At 36.8% G+C, this 21,259-nt stretch overlaps 1 protein-coding gene across 1 annotated transcript; it reads left to right on the top strand.

The window, feature by feature from the left end:
* The first annotated feature begins 19,778 nt into the window (after nucleotides 1-19,778).
* Nucleotides 19,779-21,136, top strand: il4 (interleukin 4). Its single transcript, XM_067365870.1, has 4 exons — nucleotides 19,779-19,911; nucleotides 20,013-20,060; nucleotides 20,167-20,274; nucleotides 21,014-21,136. The coding sequence occupies exons 1-4, from the start codon at nucleotides 19,786-19,788 to the stop codon at nucleotides 21,134-21,136; spliced, it is 405 nt and encodes a 134-aa protein (XP_067221971.1). The 5' UTR covers nucleotides 19,779-19,785.
* Nucleotides 21,137-21,259: the final 123 nt, after the last annotated feature.

Below are 21,259 nucleotides of genomic sequence, written 5' to 3'. Positions count from 1 at the left end.
TTTTTTCTTTGAACACTCATGAACAAACACTCAGCATTTATAGATGGTGTTTGATTACTCTAAAAAAGTAATTAAAGGCTTTTTTCATTTGAGATAAACTCTCTTCACATTCTGATAGCAATTGCTGATATCAGCCATGCCCTGCTTCATAAAACACACACACACACAAAAAAAGGCCTACATGTATTTTCTGTGGAAGTCTCAGAACCCCCCAAAAATTTTGTCCAATCATTGCATTCGGTTCGAACAGAACAGAATCAATGCAGATATCATTCTGTTCTTAATGACAACTAGATGAGTAACGTTTGATGACAACGTGGATTAGCATGTTTTAACATTTTCTTAACATAAATTAACATGTTAGCATGAATTAACATGTTGTTAGCATGATTTAACATGTTAGCATGATTTAGCATGTTAGCATGAATTAACATGTTACCATTATTTAACATGTTGTTTGCATGCTTTAACATGTTAGTATAAATTAACATGATCATGATTTAGAATTTTTTAACATGTTAGCATGAACTAACGTGTTGCTAGCATGTTTTGACATGTTGCTAAAATGATTTGACATATTGTTAGCATGTTTTAACATGTTAACATGAATTAGCATGAATTAGCATGTTGCTAATGATGTTAACATATTCTTAACATGAATTAACATGTCAGCATGAATTAGCATGTTGTTAGCATGATTTAAAATGTTAACATGAAATATGTTAACATGAATGAACATGTTGTTAGCATGATGTAAAATGTTAACATGAATTAACATGTTGTTACCATGATTTAAAATGTTAACATGAAATATGTTAACATGAATTAACATGTTGTTAGCATGATTTAAAATGTTAACATGAATTAGCATGTTAGCATGACTTACCATGTTGCTAGCATGTTATCATGTTTTAACTCATGTTTTAAGTATGAATTAACATGTTAGCATTAACTAACATGTTTGCTAACATGATTAACATGTTGCTAGCATGATTTAATATGTTAGTATGAATTGTTTTAACATGTTACCATTAACTAATGTGTTTTGCTAGCATGATGTAACATGTTGCTAACATGATTTGACATGTTGCTAGCATGTTTTAACATGTTAGCATGAATTAGCATGTTGTTAACATATTCTTAACATGAATTAACATGTTGTCATGTTTTAACATGTTAGCATGAATTAGCATGTTGTTAACATATTCTTAACATGAATTAACATGTTGTCATGTTTTAACATGTTAGCATTAATTAACATGTTACCATGAATTACCATGTTGATAGCATGTTGTTAACATATTCTTAACATGAATTAACATGATGTTAGCATGATTTAACATGTTGTTAGCAAGTTGTAAGCATGATTTAACATGTTAGTATGAATTAACATGTTATCATGATTTAGTGTTTTTTAACATGTTAGCATGATTTAACATGTTGCAAACATTTGACATGTCATTAGCATGTTTTAACATGAATTAACATGTTAGCATAATTTAACATGTTGCTAACATGTTGTTAGCATGATTTAACATGTTATCATAATTTGCATGTTGTTAACATGTTTTAGCATGAACTAACATTTTGCTAAGATGATTTAACATGTTGTTAATACGTTAACATGAATTAACATTTGTTAGCATGAATTAGAATGTTTGCTAGCGTATTGGTAGCATGATTTAACATGTTAGCATGATTTTAAATGTTAGCATGTTGTTAGCATGATTTAACATGTTGCTAGCAAAGATGATTAACAGTTAGCATACACTTTGGATTGGCGGTATGGTTCTGTTCTGGGGGAAGAACTCCCTGCCCATCTATGCAGTCTAACATGGATAAAAGCAGAAAGTGAAACCACCCCCAAACAAACAAACCCATATGCTGACCCTAAACACAAACTAACAGTGAATAATCTGAATTATTTAAAAAAAAAAAAAAAAATCTGATACTGAAAAAGTTAGACAGACAAGAATATGATATTTTGGAAATTCCCTCAGAAATAACAAAGACTGGCCCTTACAGAAGGAGAATAGCAGCGAAGGGGTGCTCAAATGAGCTTAAGTCAACAGGCATGTTACCAAAACCCAAAAAGCTTAAGCAACAAGCATGTTGCCCTTACCCAGACTGTTCAGCTTCGCAACCAGTGCACGAGAAGAAAAAGTAAGAGATTAAAACACACCGAAGGGTTCTTCTTCTGAGCATTCCAATGCAATATTTCCGTAAACAACATGCCATCTCTAGTGAAAGAAAGAGAAGATTAAGTGATCAGCATTGATCAAGCGCTGCTTGCTTACGGTTTGCATATCCGCGATCCAAGTTCCAGTTTCTTTAAAGTTCTGAATACAGACTACTCCCACCTGCTGGTGTGGACAGTCATTTCCTCTCATGCAGGTACATATATGCATGGTTTTTGGCTGTAGTTCAAGCGCAACTTGACCCAGATTCAGGCAACGTAAACGTAAACCACAGTTGCTTGTTTCCACTAGTTCTTGATCTTGGCTTAGTGTGTCTGAGCTGCCACAAACATGTTACCAATAACCATCACAAGTCTTAGGCAACAACCATATTGCTGATAACCTAAAAAAACCTTGAGGTCAACATGAAATCCAATTTGACCCTGTTTGTAGCACAGTCTTGTGGTAAACCCTTCAGCCGTGCAATTTGTCTTTTAATAATCTTGCTCAAAATGTGAAGATGGCTTCCCTTCTGGAATGGCATTCCTTGGCAGACTACTTGGCAAAACTGCTGTGAGTTAGAGATGAGAGATGGAGATTTCACTTGGAAGTACATCATGATACTGAAGTAAGACCGGTGACAACGTCCGGTTCGTTCATGCAGACTTAAACACGTCACCAATAACAAGTGGATGGCCTAATGCAACAAGCTTAATGTTGATTCCTAGATATTTTTAAAGGCACACATAGAGTCTGACTCTCTAACCATTAGGCCATGACTGTGAACAATGATATATTTTTAGTTATCGCATACTTGCATTATCCCAAATGTTTTTAACCATGTTAAATCAAGAGAAATCCACCTTTGATACCAGTGAAGTGGTCCATGTCATTGTGTCACTTGTCAATGACGTCATATCCTTGACCCTGTTTACACCTGGTATTAAGATGCATTTTGGTTGATTGGATAAAAAGTTGGTCAACGCTAAATACAAGTGTAAAACATTTTGAGCTTGTCCACCTTCTACCACCAGAGGTAGTCGAAAATGTATTCGACCGGATTGCTTTCGTAGTGTAGACGCTCATGTGGTCAGCGCACAAGACCTATGATACTGATATAACACGTAAACATTATGGAAAGTGTGCTATTTAAACTGAAAAGGAAGATCAAAGATTGGTTTGAAGATGAAAAATGTACCAAACACAATGTTCTCTCAACTTTCCTGATATCTAACATACACTCACAGCGTTCGGCGTGATCTTGCACCTATCAGCGCAGAAACGAAAGCTAAATCTCTCTGTATGTTTTTCTGTTGCCATGGGTGGGTTCATATGTAAATTGCGCTAGCTTATTTTGTCCATTAGATCGAAAGATCTGAAAAAACACCATACATTTACCTTCCCATAGACCCTCCCTTCGAAAAAATCGGTACAGAAGTGGTTGAAAATGGACAAAAGGGAAGGATTAAAACACCAGGTGTCAACGGGAATTTGTCTCTCACGTCCATTTGTGATCCGATCGACCAAAACGCATCTTAATGCCAGGTGGAAACAGGGCTCTTGTTATCCTTGGTTGTTGGTTTAACTCCTGTTGAAACCAAGAAAACACAATGTGCATTTTTATTCATGAACATGATTTCTGCTCCCATCAGACTGATATGCTCCCATATTTACCTCCAATGGCTGTGGAGGTAAATATGACAACTCCCATGATTCCACACTCCTTCACAGGATAATCAAGCTACAGCTTTGTTAGTGTTTGAATAAGAGACCTCTAGCGGCGAACCTTACCTGCAGTGCATTTAAGCATGTTTCCAATACACTAGATAAGCTTTAAGCAACAAGCATGTTCCTGACTTAAACACAGCATGCTGGCAATAATAATCAGAAACGTTTAAAGAAACAAGCATGTTTCCAATAACCAGATGAGCCTTAAGCGCAAAGTATAGTTCACTTTTTATGTGTACGCGAGGGTGAGCATTTTTTTTTAACCGCATGCTTTTTTTCTTTTTTTTTTTGGCAGTAATTAGTTTATCCACGTTGATTGGCATTGATTCAAAGAAAAACTGCATAAACAGAACAGACCGGAATGCATGAAATCTACAATGACAATGGAGGTGAAGTGTGAAGAAGTTAGAAAGTACCCTCAATTTAAAACTCTAGCATGAAAGAATACAAAGATGGGTTGTACATTGTAACTCGTGGCAAGAGATTGCTCAAAACTGCACACGTGTTGAACGCTTGCAAAGGTGACCTGACTTTAAGCACAGTATGTTAGCAGCAACAAGCATGTTGCCATTGGCAATACATAAGTAATGCACATTGTCAATAGGATCGCAAGCCTTGCTACAAGCATGCTACTGAACATCTAGGTAAGCCTTAAACAATAGATTTGTTGATACCCAGATAGCCCTAACCAACAAGCATGTTGCCAATAACTTGATAAAAAGGGAAAACTTAGCTTCTTAAAGATGTTCGAAGATTAATGGAGGGTGAAATATAGCCAGCTGTGTTGTGGATGCTTGATCTCTTTCTTGATAACTTCATTTGAGGAGTGCAGATCTCATCTAAACTTGTTCTTGAGGCAGTCATGTTAGTATAACTAAAGCGAGATTGCAGGAAAAGAGTCCATGTCAATAATGTAGCAAACTAAGGTCACTTCCAAGTAAAGCAGCTTAAGATCAATGCAGTGAATTTGCATGTTCAAGTTCACAAACTTGAATCTGAGGTGAAATCCATGTGGGGAACGAATCCCTCTAGCTAAACTTCCAGATTGCACAACTCCTATTGAGGTGATGTGGTTTTGTAATTATTGAAATAATTATATTACAGTAATGAATTAATGCATTACACCCGTAGATGATGTAAGAGTATTGCTTTACACTAAAATAAATAATAAATAGCAATTATAAAGTATACCAAATTTCATTCAGTGTTTAGTGTCTCTTCAATATTTAGGACAGATGTGATTACATTCTTTTAAAATTTCATTAAAAAATTAATTAAGGAGAAGTGTTTAGATTTTTGAGTATTTATCTGTTTATTTGTGCAGTTACATGTCGTTCACATTCTCAGCACCAAAACGAAGTTGCTAGATAAAAACGAAAGAAATTTTAAAAACCACATAAGAATCAGATGAAAAACAGCCAAAAGGAAATAAATGCGCTGACAAAAATGCATTGATAGTGAAAGTCTATGTACAACCGCAACCCATAGACTTATGGTGAAAATGTTTTTATTAACTGGTAGTAGAGAAGAATAAAATCAAGTTTTATCAACAGCCTAACCGACGCTATCTGATTTTCTAAATTGTTGAGCTAGTTTTATGACATACTCTACAATCTCTTAAATAAATTAAACTCCTGTACATTATACTCTACAACCTCTTTCTATTTTGATTAAAATAATTTAAACTCAGGTACATTTATTTATCATTTATCATTTAATAATGAGTATGTTGTACAGTCAAAATCATATTGAAACGAAGCCTTTCAGGAACAGGCATTGCTGGGCCCTCAGCAGGTGTAAATATTCATTCGGGGAACCTCTGCTTCACGCAGGGGTCCTGATCACATTGTTGAGTTTCAAATCAAATGATGCCTTATGTACTTTTGCAGTTTGCAGAAGCTAGTTTAATTAGAAGTTTTGTATTTTAAAATGTTATACTTAACCAAAAAAAAAAAAAAAATAGAAGCAATTTGTTAGCGGTGTAAGTTATACAATATGGCAATTTGAAGATTTTACTCTACAGTATGGCAATTTGGATATGCCTTAGATATTTAATTATGCTTGTGTCATATGTAATATATTTTTAAAAATATAAATGTCAGCACATTTTTATTGTGAAGCTGCAAGTTTAAGTGCTTCAGATGAACATGGGAAAGAGAACTGACTCATTTCAGGTGATCAGCATGATGAATCTACATTTCTACTACTTGTCTTGTCTTAACACCATCAGCTGCTTAAAAAAAAAAAAAAAAAGAGGTTTAAGTGTTGTCAGCCCACAGCCTCTATTTAGTGGAATTCACCCTATGTGGTTCTACCCTACTGAAAAAACTCAGCAGCCTATGGTCACACTAATTTTGTGTGTGTGTGTTCATGTTCATACATACATATACATATATACAGTACATATATTTATATGTATATATATTTAATATAATATCTGCATATAATGTAGCACTTGACTTTTTCCAAATTTGCATTGTTCAGCACATTGGTCATTAATGGGCTTCATGACATATTTTTGACCTTGAGGTCAATGTGGTTTGTGAACTGAGAAATCCATAGATCATTCCATTAAAAAAAGGAATAATCAGACTCATCCGTACCAGCTGAACTTCCCCGGCATCATTTTCTCGAGCCTCTGGAGACTTTGTGGGCCATGACAACATAAGCGTGAGTGTCACTGGAGGTAGCGGTTGACACTGCGTTGTTGAACTTTGAGGGAGGGCAAGCATTTTTGCAAACATAACAGAGATGGTGAGGTGATATGCTAAACACGGTAATTTCAAACCCAGGTTCTACCATTTCGCTCCTTCTCCGCAAGGGAGAAAACAGCTTACCAGAGAGGAAGCACTTAACACGAATACGAAGATATGACTCACATTTTAGACCTTCAACGGTGCAAGGACATGACAAATCATGGACATTTTGTGCAAATTCCAACATGCTTAAATGCTTAATTAATGTTCCACTAATGGATTATTAAAATCAAACGTTATATCTGTTAATATTATTTAATGGACCTGAGTTAACATGAACTATAATGATGGATTAACGTTAATGAGGATTACTAAACACTGTAACAAATGAATTGGGTCCCACTTTAAAGGCCTATTGGGTGTCTTTACTATGCACTTCAGAAAAAAAACATTTTTATGTATGATAGACTTAATGTGTTCATGTTGTATTGCAAAACACTGCTGCTATTGAGGTGGGTGTATGGGTAAGGTTAGGCACAGGTTTGGTCGTCTGGTTAGTTTTAAGGGTGGGTTAAGGTGTAAATGAAGGTCAACAACAGATGCAAATTACAGCTGTATTTACATACAGATATTTGTGAAATGTTTGTGAACATTACACTCTAAAAATCTTGGGTTATTTTTTCTACCCAAGTCCCCAAGTTATTTTTCTAGTGTTTGGGTAGTTTTTGTGTTTCCCAGCTCCTGGGTCAGACGTAACAACCCAGTATTTGGGTAGTTTTTGTGTTACCCAGATCCTGGGTCAGATGTAACAACCCAGATCCTGGGTCAGATGTAACAACCCAGATCCTGGGTCAGATGTAACAACCCAGCGTTTGGGTAGTTTTTGTTTTACCCAGATCCTGGGTCAGACGTAACAACACAGTGTTTGGGTAGTTTTTGTGTTACCCAGATCCTGGGTCAGACATAACAACCCAATGTTTGGGTAGTTTTTGTTTTACCCAGATCCTGGGTCAGACGTAACAACCCAGCGTTTAGGTAGTTTTTGTGTTACCCAGATCCTGGGTCAGATGTAACAACCCAGATCCTGGGTCAGATGTAACAACCCAGTATTTGGGTAGTTTTTGTGTTACCCAGATCCTGGGTCAGACGTAACAACCCAGTGTTTGGGTAGTTTTTGTGTTACCCAGATCCTGGGTCAGATGTAACAACCCAGATCCTGGGTCAGATGTAACAACCCAGCGTTTGGGTAGTTTTTGTTTTACCCAGATCCTGGGTCAGATGTAACAACACAGTGTTTGGGTAGTTTTTGTGTTACCCAGATCCTGGGTCAGATGTAACAACCCAGCGTTTGGGTAGTTTCTGTTTTACCCAGATCCTGGGTCAGACGTAACAACCCAGTGTTTGGGTAGTTTTTGTTTTACCCAGATCCTGGGTCAGACGTAACAACCCAGCGTTTAGGTAGTTTTTGTGTTACTCAGCTCCTGGGTCAGACGTAACAACCCAATGTTTGGGTAGTTTTTGTTTTACCCAGATCCTGGGTCAGACGTAACAACCCAGCGTTTAGGTAGTTTTTGTGTTACCCAGCTCCTGGGTCAGACGTAACAACCCAGTGTTTGGGTAGTTTTTGTGTTACCCTGATCCTGGGTCAGATGTAACAACACAGTGTTTGGGTAGTTTTTGTGTTACCCAGCTCCTGGGTCAGACGTAACAACCCAGTGTTTGGGTAGTTTTTGTGTTACCCAGCTCCTGGGTCAGACGTAATAACCCAGTGTTTGGGTAGTTTTTGTGTTACCCAGATCCTGGGTCAGACGTAACAACCCAATGTTTGGGTAGTTTTTGTTTTACCCAGATCCTGGGTCAGACGTAACAACCCAGTGTTTGGGTAGTTTTTGTGTTACCCAGATCCTGGGTCAGATGTAACAACCCAGATCCTGGGTCAGATGTAACAACCCAGCGTTTGGGTAGTTTTTGTTTTACCCAGATCCTGGGTCAGATGTAACAACACAGTGTTTGGGTAGTTTTTGTGTTACCCAGATCCTGGGTCAGACGTAACAACACAGTGTTTGGGTAGTTTTTGTGTTACCCAGATCCTGGGTCAGACGTAACAACCCGGCGTTTGGGTAGTTTTTTTTTTACCCAGCTCCTGGGTCAGACATAACCCAGGGGTTGAGTTATTTTTCATGGGCTTTTTGCGGCCTCTTCAGGAGAGAGCAGTGAAGCTCCGTCAAATTGGTGCATGTCTTTAGTAAAATACAGGTTTGTGTACGTTTTATTTTATCTAAAATTCATTATTGTTCTGTATATTGTTTAATTTTATGCAAAGCAACATACAGGGGTGCGATGTGAATCACCTAAACGAGTGTCGAGTCAGACTTTTCATGTGATGGAAACACCTGATGCCTTACATAAAATTTTATGATTTTATTCAAAAAGATACAGAATTTAAATACCTAGGATGTTAAAATATGTTCTCAGAACTACACACTGATTATTCATGGACAGGTTATGGAGTCAGTCACAGAATCTTTCAGCTACGACTGAAACACAGGCGGCGATCTGAAGATATCAGTTCCCTCACTGAACGAGAGTCATCTCTGGCACGAGATCCAGCGCCGTTACGGTGGAAACAAGACAACAGAGACTGATCGATTACACTTGAATTACTTCTAAAAATTGTTCATTTTTACTTATTTTTGTTATTTGTTAAACAAGCTTAAATGTAGGAAACATGTATTATAAACTATATAAAATATGCTATACTATCAATCAAATATGATCGAAAATACAGGAATTATCACCAGTTGTTGTGTGAAGTATTTAAAAAAAAAGTTTAGAGGATTTATGTTAATCCACAAACATAAATTCATGTATGAAGTAAACAAAAAGAAGAAGCTAGTATTATAGGGAAAAAATAATCAACCCATTATGCTGGGTGAAATAATCAACCCAATTTACTGGGTAAAATTAACCAACAAGTGTTCTGTCCTATATTTACCCAGCCCTTGGGTTGTTTTTAAGCCAGTGTTTTTTAGAGTGCAGTAAAATGTAAAAACATATATACACCATAAGTGCACTATCAAATGATTAATTCAAATTTTAGTACATAGTAGTCAAAGATACTTAATATAAAGTAAGTCCATGATTTGTGATTAATATAATGTTTATATACTACAATGTTAACATGAGCACATTGACAGTCAAAAATGCTAAAAGTGTTCAAACTAGCATAGAGATGCAAATTCTATAGCGAGAGTAATTTTGAGTTTCCGGAATGAAAATGTGTCTTAGTGCAGATATTTTTGATTCAGAGCTGTGAAGAGCTGAGAGCTGCAGTCTTGTGTAAAGTGTGATGAAATGGCTGGATCATCATTTCACCACTGAGGGACAGAGAATATGAATACCTGGAAATGTGCTAGTAATTCCTAAAAGGCAGAAGTCATATAGGAACATCGATGTACGCGAGTTGTGGTGAGACGATGACGTTCCGGATCATATGCATCAGCTTTAACTTATAATGTGGGCAGAAATCACATTCTCATAAGTTGCTTGGGGTCAGTGATGTTAAACTATAATGCATATCAACTATATGCACGTAAAACACAGAACTAAAACTGCTCAGGAAAATCTTGTGGTTTACACCTATTAATAACGACACAACATAGATGTCACAACTCACTGTAAGTGTTGTGCTTAAATTTCAGTTGCTTAAAAAAAAATTTTTTTGCTGTTGCTGCTTGATCAGGCTACTAAGATGACCAGTCAGGTCAAGAAAGTTTCAGCTCTTCGGCCAATCTCAGCACAGATTCAGAACTTTTCTTTTTTTCTTCAATGAGCAGAGCATCTCCACATCAGTGCCACTAGAGAGCACTATATAGCCATAGAAACTAAGGCCCAGCACAGCACCAATGCTTTCTTCAGGCCTGTGTGGTTGGCTGATGTAGAAAGGCTATCGTATTGCATCAGTTGCATTATATTAGGGGGCAATTAGCATCCCTCAACAAAAACCCAATAGGAATCTCCCATGGGCTTCTGGATTCTTGCAAAAAATAAGATCTGTGTCCAAACAAAAGTTTATAATACTTGCACAATTTGTCCATCTGTAATCCCTCTATCCAGGTCCTACTCGCCCCACTCTGCGCGGGCCTCGAACCAGGGTCTCCGGCGTGGGAGTCAGACGCTCTAACGAGGAGACTAAAGGCTGCAACCTCTACTAGCTGGCCTCCGTTACACTTCAAGATAATTTTCACAGATGAACACAACTTTGATGAATTGTTCATTCGCCAGAAGAATTAAACTAAAGTTAGGCTAAAAACGAACTACACCACAGTTGCACAATTTCAGTGTCAAATCTTCCGACAACATTTTCCACATTTAACAATTTTTCCATGGATCGTTTGTTCAGCACATCCCACAGATGCTCGATTGGATTGAGATCTGGGGAATTTGGAGGCCAAGTCAAACTCAATATTGTGCTCCTCAAACCATTCCTGCACCATTTTTACTTTGTGTCAGGAGCATTATCCTGCTGAAAGAGCCACAGCCACCAGGGAATACCTTTCCATGAAAGGGTGTACATGGTCTCAACAATGCTTAGGTAGGTGGTACGTGTCAAAGTAACATCCACATGGATGGCAGGACCCAAGGTTTCCCAGCAGAACATTGCCCAAAGCATCACCTCCGCCAGCTTGCCTTCTTCCCATAATGCATCCTGGTGCCATGTGTTCCCCAGGTAAGAGACGCACACGCACCCAACCATCCACGTGATGTAAAAGAAAACGTGATTCATCAGACCAGGACACCTTCTTCCATTGCTCCGTGGTCCAGTTCTGATGCTCACGTGTCACTGTTGGTGCTTTCAGCAGGTCAGCATGGGCACCATGACTGGTCTGCAGCTATTCAGCTCCATACGAGTGTATTCTGACACCTTTCTATCAGAACCAGCATTAACTTAACTACAGGATTAACTACAGTAGCTCATCTGTTGGATCAGACCACACGGGTCAGCCTTCGCTGAGTCTTGTCCGCCCATGAGCCTGTCTCCGGTTCACCACTGTTCCTTCCTTGGAGCACTTTTGATAGATACTGACCACTGCAGACCGGGAACACCCCACAAGAGCTGCAGTTTTGGAGATGCTCTGATCCAGTCATCTAGTCATTACAATTTAGCATAACATAACAGGTGCCGTGATGGAGATCATCAGTGTTATTCTCTTCACCTGTCAGTGCTCATAATTTTATGCCTGATCGGTGTAACTTTGTATTCTTTCATGCTAGAGTTGTACAAATGAGGGCACTTTTAAACCTTTTCACACAATCTGTCGTCTATGTAGGCCTCCATTTTCACTGTATCCTTCATGTGTTCCGGTCTGGCAAGTTTATGCAGTTTTTCTTTGACTACCTTGTGAATCGACAGCCCCAGCCCCCAGGGCACAATTGCCACCTTGTGGCTAAACTAATTACTGCAAAAAAAATGTATGTACATGTGCGTGCGACCTGTGCGTACAAAATACGCCGGCGGTGCACTTACTCTTCTGATTAAGAAATTCACGTCACGCGCACTTACACTGACCAGGGGCGTAGTTTGTGGAGGGATAGGGGGGGGTTACAGCCCCCCCCCCCAATATTCAAATCCATCAGTTACAACCCCCCCAATACAATACAACCATACCAACGTTCAACCCCCCCAAAGTTGAAACCAAAACTACGCCCTTGACAGTGACTTTTGCGTACGTGTAAAAAAATTAACTATTCTTTGGTGGAGAAGGAATAATGGTATGGGGCTGTATTTCAGGGATTGGTCCCTTATTTCCAGTGAAGGGAAATCTTAATGCTTCAGCATACTAAGACATTTAGGAAAATTCGATGCTTTCAACTATATAGGAACGGTTCTATTCCAGCGAAACAGTGCCCCATTGAACAAAGCAAGGTCCATAAAGACATGTTTGGATGAATTTGGTGTGGATGAACTTGACTGGCCCACACAGAGCCCTGACCTCAACCCCATCCAACACCTTCGGGATGAACTGAAACGGAGATTGCGAGCCAGGCCTTCTCATCCAGCATCAGTGACTGACCTCACAAACGCTCTACTAGATGAATGGGCAAAATTTCCCACAGAAACACTCCTAAATCTTTTGGAAAGCCTTCCCAGATAAGTGGAAGCTGTTATAGCTGCAAAGGGATGAATGTCTATTTATTTAGAATGCGATGTCATTATGATCAGGTGTCCCAATACTTTTGTCTATATTGTATATTGCTCATGTTAGCTAATGCATTCACTGATGTTAACAATTGAGACCTTGGGTGTGTCTCAATCAGCTCCCTAGTTCAGTAGTCAGGACACTGATCAGGGAGTCGGACATTTTAAGTGCCGTCTAAATTGCAAAATCCTTCCATTGCACTGAAAAGCACCCAAAAAAGTCCCATAAAGAACTGTAAACACCAGGGAGCGACAGTGCTCAATATTTTCCCATTACGGAAATTCTGATGTGTGAAACATAAGTCTCAGAACTTGATGCATACAATGACACATGATAGATGTTTTTCAAAACGAACCATTATTAAATTATATTTCAGCATTGATAGCGAATAAAAGCATTATGTTGCTGGAAAGAGAGCAAGGAAATAAATCCTTATCATTGCTCAGTTCGTGCACATTATATACTAACCTAAGGAGCTGAATGAGACACACTCCTTATTGTAATGCTTTACCAAAGTGGCATCTTCAGACAAACAATGCTGAAGCTTTGATCTGAACAAACAAAATCATTTTTAATGAAGGAAGTCATTTCCCTTTAAGATCCCGCAGGTGTCGCAGCAGAGTAACCACAGATGTAGTTCATCACATTAACTGTGAATATAATCCACTAATGTCTGACACAGAAAAGAGCCAAATATGGTTTTGTCCTCAGCAATATATCTGTTCTGTCATTTAAAGTGTGCTTGAGCTAACTTTCTCTAAAATAATTAGCCTCTAATACAATGATATTCTAATACAAGGCTAATACAATGATATTCATATGATTTAAAATGTAATTTAAGTATTCAAATACCTTTTGGGGCCATTGTATGTACTTTACATATGTGTATTATAACATTTATCAATATGAATTGGGAGAACCTTTCCATTGCACAAATGATTATTTATAGTGGAAAAGTGTTCTTTGGGTTTTTAAAATGTCTGTCAAACTAAGAACTGTTTAAGAACTGTTCCTTGAAAGGTTCTTTGGGGAGCCAGAAATGATGCCTCTATGGCATAGCTGTGAAAAACCCCTATATTTTTAAGAGTCAGCATTTTACACTTCATAAATTATTTCGGAAATTAAGAGTTATGGTTTCCATTTTTTCCCCTTATCACTTCTCTACCTTTAATTGATTGTAATTATAACTGCTTGGGATAAATAAAGAGGTGTTTCATATTAAATAAATCAACATGAACATTTATACTAACCCTTATTAGGCCAAGAGCAAAGTCAGCAGAGAGCATTGATCACACAGGAAACTGCACAGAGCATTTCTTGAAACAGAGATAGTATCACAATGCAAAGCCACATCTGAGCATGAGCTGTAACACACGTCTGACTAAAAATGATTTCATAGACAGTTATAAAATACACACAGACAGTTATTTTTTTCCACTCAAAAGCCATGCAGGCTTGAAACAGTTTTATGCATAAATTACTAAATCTATAATACAAGTATTGTGCTGTGAAAGAAGTGCTACTTGAATTTCTTCCGTGCTTCAGGACTGGTGTAGATCATATATGTTAAAATGATTTTGTTTTTTATCAAATGGCGTACGCTTACTTTACAATAGTTTAAAACAAACTAATTCAGGTCATTTGTATGCATATGGCTAAAGAGTAAAACCAAGTAAAGGGATAAAACTACAACCCAAATTTAGCTTGTAGGTTGATCATAAAAAAACAGTTCGGTTCACTCTGGTCTGATTGTTTTTGTTTTTTAACATGTGCTGGTATATTCCGGTGATTTGGAACAGTTTTAGCATGTTATTGAATAAAGCAATGTTAATGTATTTGGTTGTACTAGATCTGTTACGCTGCTGTTAGTTAGACAAACAAACACGTTGCAGATCTAGGCAGGTGGAGCTGGGGAGGTGGAGGGGTTCAGAGGAACTCTGACAGTGCACAGTTACAGCAAACAATGAATTTAAATGTTGAGCAAGCAATCTCATTGGCTGCAGGATCAGCAAAGGCCAATCAGTTTGTGCCATAGTAATGATGTGATTGCTTGCATGTAAAGGATCAGGTTGAGTTGAGTTTCACAGACAAGACAAGTCCCAGACTAAAATGCACGTTTGAGCTGTTTTAACTGAAAGTAGCTTGCACTGACATATCTTAAAATACGTCAGTGTCATTGTTTTGTCTCAAGTCATGTATTTTTATTACTTAAATGCCCTAAATGAACTAAGGCCTAATCCTGGCTTAATCTAAGCCCTGTCTGTAAAACCAGACTATATGTAAGATTATAGTTTCTCTTTATTTACTACCCGAAGGCACACTAAGACAGTGGTTCTCAAACCTGTCCTGGGGACCCTCCACCACTGCACATTTTGCATGTCTCCCTTATGTAAAACACACCTGATTCAACTCTTGCAGTCTCTACTAATTAGCTGATGACATGAATCAGGTGTGTTAGATGAGGGTGACATGCAAAATGTGCAGTGGTGGGGGGTCCCCAGGACAGGTTTGAGAATCACTGCACTAAGACACACTTTCTAAGAACTTTTTCTAAGATCTTTTAGCTTCTCATAAAGGAACAACTCTTGTACTTTTGTGACAAACTGTGAAACTTTCACTTGCGACCCTTTGATGTTAACTCCTTGCATGACTAATGACATACCTTCCTCAAGTTGAAGCATGCATGAAAATGTAAAATACATGTAATACCAATGTATTTATATCATCATACATTTACAAAACAATGTGACTTTATATTGAGTGTCTTCAACTACTATGTAGTAACATTTAATCATTTGACAATGAATTTGTGTACATATATCTAATTTGTTTTTACAATGTACCTCTATTTAAGAATGTTACACTTAACTACATGTACGTACTATAGTAATAACAGCAGGTTATGCATAATTACAAGTAACTAACCCTAAACATAACTCTATAGTAAGTACATGTAATATTACTGCATACTTATTTGAGTACAAATGTAACTACATCACCTTAAAATAAAGTAAAAATATCTGTATGTAATATCATGTAACTAATTACATCTTTAATTACACTGTTGACCCTTCCTTTACCCCTTAACCCACCCTTAAATCTACAGTAAGTACATACCCAACATTTTTAATGTGACAGTTAAAAACACATCATATAAAGTGGGACTTTATTTGAACTAGTTACTGTAAACTGATGCGGATTACAACTTCAGTGTTACGATTACCTTCAGTGTTTCTAAATGAATATTTTTTTTTTTTTAATTTTCACAAATTTGATATGTCTCTAGAGTTCAGAATCTCACACTATCCAGCAGGTGTCAAACTGAATATAGAGAGACAGTAGAGCGACAGCACCCCCTGCAGATAAACATTCAACTAGATTATTAGATTTTTTTTTGTCATAATCTTTAAAGGTACACAAATGGATATAATGTAATTTTTTCAGGTGTAAATTATGGATGCACCTGTAATAAACATACTAAAACTAGTTTTAAATACTGCTGTAATATATTATGGATATTATGGATTAATATATTTCTAGAGGTAAAGTCTAAAAGAAAAATAAAATATAAACCGATTCCAAAAAAGTTGGGACACTCTACAAATTGTGAATAAAAACAGAATGCAATGATGTGGAAGTTTCAAATTTCAATATTTTATTCAGAATACAACATAGATGACATATCAAACGTTTAAACTGAGAAAATGTATAATTTTAAGGGAAAAATAAGTTGATTTTAAATTTCATGGCATCAACACATCTCAAAAAAGTTGGGACAAGGCCATGTTTACCACTGTGTGGCATCCCCTCTTCTTTTTATAACAGTCTGCAAACATCTGGGGACTGAGGAGACAAGTTGCTCAAGTTTAGGAATAGGAATGTTGTCCCATTCTTGACTAATACAGGCTTCTAGTTGCTCAACTGTCTTAGGTCTTCTTTGTCGCATCTTCCTCTTTATGATTCGCCAAATGTTTTCTATGGGTGAAAGATCTGGACTGCAGGCTGGCCATTTCAGTACCCGGATCCTTCTTCTACGCAGCCATGATGTTGTAATTGATGCAGTATGTGGTCTGGCATTGTCATGTTGGAAAATGCAAGGTCTTCCCTGAAAGAGACGACGTCTGGATGGGAGCATATGATGTTCTAGAACTTGGATATACCTTTCAGCATTGATGGTGCCTTTCCAGATGTGTAAGCTGCCCATGCCACACGCACTCATGCAACCCCATACCATCAGAGATGCAGCTTCTGAACTGAGCGCTGATAACAACTTGGGTTGTCCTTGTCCTCTTTAGTCTGGATGACATGGCATCCCAGTTTTCCAAAACGAACTTAAAATTTTGATTCGTCTGACCACAGAACAGTTTTCCACTTTGCCACAGTCCATTTTAAATGAGCCTTGGCCCAGAGAAAACGCCTGCGCTTCTGGATGATGTTTAGATATGGCTTCTTTTTTGACCTATAGAGTTTTACGGCGAATTGCACGGTGGATTGTGTTCACCGACAATGTTTTCTGGAAGTATTCCTGAGCCCATGTTGTGATTTCCATTACAGTAGCATTCCTGTATGTGATGCAGTGCCGTCTAAGGGCCCAAAGATAACAGCATCCAGTATGGTTTTCCGGCCTTGACCCTTACGCACAGAGATTGTTCCAGATTCTCTGAATCTTTGGATGATATTATGCACTGTAGATGATGATAACTTCAAACTCTTTGCAATTTTTCTCTGAGAAACTCCTTTCTGATATTGCTCCACTATTTTTTGCCGCAGCATTGGGGGAATTGGTGATCCTCTGCCCATCTTGACTTCTGAGAGACACTGCCACTCTGAGAGGCTCTTTTTATACCCAATCATGTTGCCAATTGACCTAATAAGTTGCAAATTGGTCCTCCAGCTGTTCCTTATATGTAGATTTAACTTTTCTGGCCTCTTATTGCTACCTGTCCCAACTTTTTTGGAATGTGTAGCTCTCATGAAATCCAAAATGAGCCAATATTTGGAATGACATTTCAAAATGTCTCACTTTCTACATTTGATATGTTATCTATATTCTACTGTGAATAAAATATAAGTTCATGAGATTTGTAAATTATTGCATTCCTTTTTTATTCACAATTTGTATTGTCCCAACTTTTTTGGAATCGGGTTTGTAAAATGCAGAGTAAGTTTCAGTAAGACTGAGCTTATTTTTATGCATGAATGCATTTAACTTAAATATTTTCATGTAACCTCAATGTGAACATTTTTATTATCGTAAACTTAGCAAATTCAGAAAATGCTAACTTGCTAATTTGTTAAAACTATTTTATAGCACTTACTGTATGAGTACAGCAATATGAGGCATTTAATATACTGCTCTCAAACCAAGCCGCATGCACCACTTACCATCATGATGGAAACTCTGCAAAATCCCACATTACCAGAAACTCTTTTAAATTAGCCTAACAAAATACTAATCACCACTAAATCCACCATTTAACATTACTCTCGCACAAAAAAACCCACATTATATGACACTTAATTTTAGCATTTACGAGTGGGCAAAGCATGCTGGAAAATAGAAATCCAAGCCCAGTTTCAGGTAACTTAAGTTTGTCTAAATTAAAAGAAATAAGTTCATAAAACTTAACAATGAAACCATTAATTTTACTTAAAATATATCAGTTCTGTGAACTTGAGAGAAAAAGAGTGTAAAATATTCATAAAAGTTAATTTGACTGAACTAATTTAAGTTTGTCCTACTCAAACTTAATTATTTTGAGCGTTAGGGTTTACAATGCACTATTATATAGTATTTATTTATATTTTTAATTAGCTTTTATTTTCATATTTTCAATTTTCTTTTTAATTTAGGTTAAGATTTAGTAAAGTATCAGTTTTAATATTTCAATTGAGCTTTATTTTTATTTTAGTTCTAGTAATTATTCACTTACGTTTTCAGTTAGTTGTCGAAGCGACATTCCTTACTACCTTACTAACTATTAATAAGCAGTAATTCAGAGTTTATTGAGGCAAATGTTGTTGTTAATAGTGAGAATTGGACCCAAATCTAAAGTGTGACCAAATTTGGGTTGGCATCAGTTGCATGCAATTATGCATAATTTAATGTTGGTATTATTATAGTAAGTACAAGTAAGATATGTAAGAAAAAACACTAATATCAGTCGGAAACTGATGCGAAAATAACTTGTGGTTAAGATAAAAAAAAAAAAAAAGATTTTGGATTAGAAATGAAGTCAAATTTACTGTTTTTTTAATGCCAATATTTGATTCAATAGGCTAGCAATACCAAAAGCAAACACAAAAATAATAATTTATCTAATTAATGACAATGAAAATGAAACGGTAAATCTTTCATTACTTTCCGACAGTGCTAAATCTGACCTAGATGCAGTTTTTTTTCTTGGTACAGCATGATAAAGCATAATCTGCTGTGGTTTTGTGGCATCTTCAGAAGACGTGTGAAAAAAAGATACACTGGCGTTTACATCACTGTACGTAAAGTCTGTCTGATACACCGTCCCTTCGTGCAAAATGAAAGAAGGTCAGATGGTTCTTCCAGAAGCCCACATATGATGATCACAGCTGTATGACAGATATCAATGGAATCTCTCATTACAACACTGGACAGAATTAGTTCTTAAGTTAATGACTAAGAAATAGCGCATTCTTTTGTTATGCATAAAACATAGCTTTGGTATATTACCAGATGCATACAACAGCCTTTATATTAACCTATAATAGTAATGAGCTAAGTGTCTTCCTGTTTAGATTAGAGGGAATTCTTTAGTTTCATCATTCTCTGAAATCACTCTGGTGGGTGTGTGTGTGTGTGACATGTAATCAGCTCCTTCGCGGAGATCACCTCAGCATCACATCCTTTTACTCCTCTACACTAATATAAGTAGACTATCATCACTCAAGTTTTGAAGACCAGCATCTCAGCATCTACACACCTCAATAGGGATCAACGAGAAACCAAGCATGAGGACTTTCTTGCTCTTGGCATTGACATTTGTAGCCGTTAATGCAACTCAACCTGATCTTAAGGATCTTATTTTAGACAACATCATAGCGGCTGTGAAGCATGTCCTGTGTCATGAAGATGAGGTAAGAATTAAAAATAGATCAGTTGGTCTTGCTCTGTAACTGCTCTGAAGAGGTAAAAAGTGATTTGCAAAGTCTAACAACGTTCAATCTTTCTTCCATAGACTCTTAACCACTTTGTGACAGACATATTTCAGAATCGGAAATGCACAGTAAGTTGAATTTTATATCAAACTACAGAACTAATTTTGTTAATGTTGTAAAAACTTGATTCACAATTACTCTCACCAATTCACAATTACTTCTACGGTTACACAGGACAAAGACATTTGCCTAGCAGAAAAGGTCATGAACGGGTTGAATCTAAAAAGTGATCCACTAAACTTGATATGGAGGAATCTGTACTCCTATGCAAATATAACCAAGGTAAGTCATCGTCCAATATTCATTCAATGAATTAGATGATAAACAACAGGTCATATTTATAACCCTTACCATATAGTGTGTCTGTAATATTGGGAGTAGCATTCTGCTTAAACCAATGCTGTGTGATGATACTATTAGATACTACTCACACTATAGAAATAGTAGAATTTCATATCCATTTTCCATTGGAGAAAAATAACAGTAACAAAAAAGCCAATAAAGGTAGTTATTTTACCTGCTATAACAGGTAATTGGTTTCATTGTTTTGAGTTTTATGAACTTTTTTTTTTTTTTTTCATTTAGATGAACTTCAGGGGATTTCTGTTTCCCATCATGCTTTGCACATAGCATTTACTCTCCCTTTTGAGTGCCAAAATTAAGTGTTATATAATGTTTTTTTGTGCAAGATTAAATGTTAAGTGGGAGATTTAGTAGTGATTCAGTAGCGTTTTTGTTATGCTAATTTATAAGTTTCTGTTCATGTGCATTTTAGAGAGTTACGTTGCGACTAACTCAATTTTTTTGAGTTTTGATAACTTATTCACGTTTAAAGTGTATCAGTGTAGCGCCATATGGAACTGACTCAACTAATTAATAATTCCCTTTTAATAATTCATTTAAACAACCTCCGTTACTTCAAAGTATGAACTATGTCTACACTGTAATACATATTTTAGACTGCTTAAAAAGAAAAAGGTTGAGTGTAATCTAACAGAGCTGAATGTGTTTTTCTCCACAGCACCTGCACTGCAAAGTTACAGCTCCAGAGCAATGTCCAGTGAAGGATTTTCTCAAAAAACTCAAAGATTGCTGCCAATCACTTCGCTCTAAACCAAAACTGCATCCAAAAATAGTGAAATGACCTGAGACTTACAGCTTATACTATATTTTTGTATGTTTTTGTGATATTTATCATATTTATTGTATTTATGAATAAAAACATTTGCTGAATTTGAAATTTGGAATTTGAAATCATTATTCAACA

Source organism: Chanodichthys erythropterus, chromosome 1 (genome assembly GCF_024489055.1).
Source record: "Chanodichthys erythropterus isolate Z2021 chromosome 1, ASM2448905v1, whole genome shotgun sequence".
In the NCBI taxonomy this organism is placed as follows: domain Eukaryota; kingdom Metazoa; phylum Chordata; class Actinopteri; order Cypriniformes; family Xenocyprididae; genus Chanodichthys; species Chanodichthys erythropterus.
The sequence above is the reverse complement of the archived record's forward strand: the minus strand, read 5'-3'. Positions and strand labels throughout refer to the sequence as shown.